The sequence below is a fragment of the Chinchilla lanigera genome, unplaced genomic scaffold (assembly GCF_000276665.1).
Source record: "Chinchilla lanigera isolate Chin_1 unplaced genomic scaffold, ChiLan1.0 scaffold00052, whole genome shotgun sequence".
Taxonomy (NCBI): domain Eukaryota; kingdom Metazoa; phylum Chordata; class Mammalia; order Rodentia; family Chinchillidae; genus Chinchilla; species Chinchilla lanigera.
Genome location: NW_004955453.1, coordinates 4,910,802 through 4,915,540, shown reverse-complemented (window position 1 = coordinate 4,915,540; position 4,739 = coordinate 4,910,802). Strand labels below are relative to the sequence as shown.

The following is a 4,739-nucleotide window of genomic DNA, read 5'->3' as shown; positions in this document are numbered from 1 at the left end:
CCCTCCGCGCCTCCTGACGCGGTCGTAAGGGCCGGGCTCCGCAGAGGGGCGCTGAGGGGCGGGTAGCAGCGTGCTGCCCCTGCGAGCAACCGGGGGGCGGGGTGCAAGGAGGAGGTATGGGGACCAGCTTGGTGGCTCTGGAGACTACGAATCCACCGCTCGTCCCCTCCCATCCAGGCAGTAGGTGGCCAGCCAAGAGTGTGCAGAAGCCGGATGAGGCGAGGTCCAGCCGAGGAGGACCCTAGGACACGGGTCGAGGGGAGGAGGCGGCTACCCCTTCTGTGAGCCCCTTTAAAGGCTCCTGGTGCGCGTGCCTTGCGGTGCCTCTGAGAAATCCTACGTTTAGAAATCCATCTAACTCTGTTTAAGCTATTCATTCTAAACGTACTCAACCTAGGACTTCCCTGACGGGACACACACAAAGCCCTCAGTGAAAAAGGAGAAAGGTGATTTTAGAGTATGAAAGTCTTGAAGCCAAGGCTAAAGAGAAAGGAGAGCAGGAGCAACATCGCCCACGCAGCGACCGACAGGCCCAGCGGGCCACAGCCGCGGGGAAGGACAGGCCCGCGGGAGCACAGGGAGGGAGTCGGGGACTAGGCGCTGTGACGGTCGCGCCGGGCTGGAAGATGCGGGGGCGCCGGTGGGAAGAGGGACGGAGACGATTTTATGCTAAGGTCGCACTGCAGTTCCCAAAGTCCCTCCACTTGCCCTGGAAAACCTTTCCTGAGCGCCAGGATTGAACTTCAGACCCATTCACAGACACACCGGGTAAATGGTGGGGGGCGGGGGGGGGGAGAGCAGGAGGAGTGCGAAAATAATGCCAGATCTGGCAAAATTATTTTGTGAGAAAAATACTGGTGGGTATGTAAGGATATCTATTCTGAGCTACCCATGCCTAAGAATGCAGTAACAACAGCAAAACTTCCCCTGCTAATTTGCATGCAAATGATCCATGTCGTGAACGCTTATTAAAATTATGTGTAATTCTTTTTAGCTCAACTTTATTTATGCATAAAAGGCATTAATTGTAAGTGAACATTTTGATGACTTTGGCCAAATGTAATCACTGCCACAATAAAGATATAGACTATTTCCAATGCCTCAGAAAACTCCCTTGTGCCCTGGCAACCTTGGATCTGCTTTCTATTACTATAGATTGGTTTCAGCTGTATTAAAATGCTATGTAGATGGAAACATGGTACGCACTTTTTGGTGTATGGCTTTTTTTCCTCATCATAATTCTTCTGAGATTCATTCCTGTTGTTGCAGGTCAGAAATTCATACCTCTTTAGCGAGTATTCTGGCCCCACTAGCTTATCCTGTCTGATCAGTCTGATGTCACCAACGTAAACTTCAGTGTGATGTTCTATGGGATGCCAGGTGATCCAGGTCTCGTACTGTTTTGGTTTGTGTCCAGATGTCCCCTCAAAACCTCATGGGGCCATAGGGCTTTTTCAGAAGTGGCTGAACCTAGAGTGTGATGCTGGGATTAAAGGTATGTGATTAGTAAATCAGTCCCCTGATTGGTTTGGCATAGCTCTGGTTAGGATTAAGGGTATGAGTGCTACACCAGCCCTAGGGCAGGTAGCCTACACACAATATCAGGGATAGAAAGACTCTTCTGTCCCTCTCTTCGCTTGGTTGCTTTTGCTGTCTTCCACTGCCATGAACTGTTGCCCTCTTCCATGTGCCAGCCTGCCTTGGAGACAGCTGATTACGGACTAAAACCACTACACACCAGGAGACAAACCTTTCCTCCTTTAACTTTGGGTGTCAGGTATTTTGTCTCAGCAATGAGAGAAAAGTAACTAAGACACATTATGATAAAGAGCAGGTAAACCTATATAACTATTATTTTTACATGTGAAAGGAAGATGTTTCTGATCTTCACTTCTAATCAGAAAGGAAGAACATTCACCAAAGCAGTGGCCTCACACCATGTACTTAGAATGAGCGAGGCTGGGGATTCAACTGCCTGGACTGTCCATTTTCTTAGCTTGCTCCTCCAGCCTGTCATAAATTCTGTGAGCTACCCAATATACCTTTCAGATATTGATTTTCTCCATGAGTTAGCCAGAGCTGGTTTCAGCTACTTGTACTTCCAAATCCTGGCTGATTAAAAGATTGGGTACCAAGGAATGGATTATTTTAATTAATTAATTAATTAAATTTTTGGAGATACTGTCTTGCTATGTAGTTCAGGCTGGCCTTGAAATTGCAGCCATCTTCCTGCCTCAGCCTTCCAAGTGTTAGGATTAAGGGCATGTACCATCATGCCCAGTTCCAGAGAAGGAATTATAAGCAACATACCTTCAAGGATATATGATCTAGTTGAGTCTGGTTATCTGACATAGTTAGACATAAAGCTGGTGAACATTTCATTAGCTTTCAGGGGTAGACTTTGGTAGACTTTGCCAAACAGGGGTAAATTGATAAACCTTGTGGTGAAGCTGGAACACATCTCTCCCTGATCCCAAGTGTCAGAACCTAGCACACTTAGCAAAACAGGGAGGTTTTTGGGTCAGATGCAAGCATGGACTGCTTTTATAGAGAATCACCTATTTAACCTATGTCTAGGTGGAGCACAGGTCAGGGAAGCAGCTGGTCTCCTTGCCCCACTGGGGAAGACAACACCGCCCAGGCATTAGAACCAGGCAGAGGTGGGCTCGTGGTCTCAGCCTCGGCCTCCCTTGGGCAGGAGAGGTTCTGTCATGAACACAGGCAAAAACAGGACTGTGGGACCTAAGAGCTGAGATTCCAGGCAAATGCACAGTGTTGCAGAGTAGAGCTCACTGATAAACTTGCCACCCCTGAAGTCCCATTGTCCCTACAGTCAGCTGAGGAGCACCAAAGACCTGGTGCTTATCAGCAAGAGAAAGGGGCACAGTAACAGAACTGCCCAGCCCAGCGGTGACCTAGGCCTGCCTGCTGCCCAGGGCAGAGAGAGCAGGCAGAGGGGACACCAGAGCGGGTCTTGTCTGCTTCACTGTGGCCCATGAAAGGCAGGAACAGAAGACAGCTCTGCCCAACAGAGGCACCACCCCTTATCAAAGCCAGAGAGAGCAAAAGAGTGTACAAGAGAGAGCCAGTGTGGGGGGGATTTCCTGCAGAGACGCACCCTTGGTAGACAGGGTGACATCGCCCATAGGAAAAGATTCCATGTCAATGTCCTGGAACTTGTCCTAATCAGACTGGGGTTTGCTTCTTAGAGAAAGAAGTCAGAAAGGGGCAAATGGGTAGAAATCAGTTGCCCTCTCTTTTCCAAACCTGTGTGTCTAGGTTTCCCAGGACGTCCGTGAAGACCCAGGAGAAGTGGGGCTCAGGGGTGTCTATGTCTGAGAAGCTTTGCTTTGCTCTTGCCTTGCAGTTCTCACCGACATTAGTCCCTGCTCTGTCAGACGCCATCCACAGGCGCCCCTGTTCCTGTTGCTCCTTTATCCTTCACCCATTCTGCCTGAATTTAGGCTTCTGGGTTCATTTATTGATTTTTACGTTCCCTTTGCTATTTCCTTGTCTTTCAACTTGATACTGGTGTAGCTTTTTTTTGTAAATTGTTCCAAATCCTTTACAGTATGAAGGTCACGTGTAAGTGAAAGAAAAATAGAGAAAAGAACAGCAACTGTGTACAAACAAACGCACCACGCTCGTCCTCCTAGCTCACACTGGCCTAGAAGTTGTAGGTAATCTCAGTTCCAAACCTGCCCCCATCGCTGGAGCAGCCCGCCCTCACCAGTGACACAGAGGAAGCCTGGTTTTCCTCCGTCGCACTGGCTGCAGTTGTAAAAGGCCCCATGTTCAAATGCTTGGCTTGCGTCCACAAATCCGGCCTCACTAAGACACTCAGCCAGCCACGGCCAGAGAGAAGCCTGAAAATGCCAGGGGAAGGGGCGAATGTAGACTTCACTTCCTCCCCATGTGCACCACGCAGGCAACCTCGATCCATTTTAGTCAAAGGGGCTTTCCCACCCTATTTCTGTGATTTGAGCAAGTGGGCACTCGATCGTTCTGGAACGCTTGGGGCTGGCCTTGGGCTCCTCTCTGGCTGGAGAGACTGGGAAGGGCTGGGCCAGCGTGTGACTGCAGTCATGTCACACAGTTAGGCAGTTTCACTTTCTTTTCCCCCTTTTGATGCAAACCATGAAGGGTGGTGGTGTGGGCCAGTTGGTAGTTTCCCCCAGAGCTCTGGCAGGCACAGAGACTGTGAAGTTCTGACCCGGTGTGATCCTAAGCTGAGTTCAAGGCCCAGCAGGGTCCGTGGAAGAGGATGACAAGTGGAGGCAGGGATCTCAGCTTCAGGTAAGTCACCATGTCCTCTGCTTGTCTTTCATCTTTGGTAGGGTCAGTGTTCACACTTGTTACATGTCTACCCGGGCTCACACCATGGGTATCCAACAGGACGAAATAGCAAATAAATCAAAAATGTGGAAAGCTGATTTTTATTGCAGTTGGTTAGTTTCGGGGAAACAAGGCCAGCCTGACTCACACTGTCTTTGCCTCTCCTTGTAATGGCGAGGCCAGGCTGTTGTTGCTTTCTCCCTTCTGAGGTGCCCCTGCAGGACGTGACCTCTGACTCCCCACGTGTCCCTTGTCCCTGCTCTGAAAAACAGCTCTGTCCCAAAAAAGCTCTTTTTAGAAAAATTACAGTACAAATCAAACAACTGTCTGTTAGCAAGATTTTCCTGTCTGTGTAGTTGGGGGCCAGTTCTGTTCTGAGCTATGTGTGTGACCCTGGGCCCCAC

The 4,739-nt window shown here is 49.5% G+C and overlaps 1 protein-coding gene across 2 annotated transcripts in view; it reads left to right on the top strand.

Annotated features, from left to right (window-relative positions):
* The first annotated feature begins 3,841 nt into the window (after positions 1-3,841).
* Sp140 (SP140 nuclear body protein) overlaps positions 3,842-4,739 on the top strand; it is a 46,888-nt gene continuing 45,990 nt past the window's right edge. Inside the window, exon 1 of one of the 2 annotated variants that reach the window (XM_013519811.1) lies at positions 3,842-4,296. In XM_013519811.1, the coding sequence (XP_013375265.1) occupies positions 4,265-4,296 (32 nt within the window). In that variant the 5' untranslated portion in view covers positions 3,842-4,264. The remainder of the gene's footprint in view (positions 4,297-4,739) is intronic. The other variant, XM_013519810.1, reaches the window with a different exon arrangement.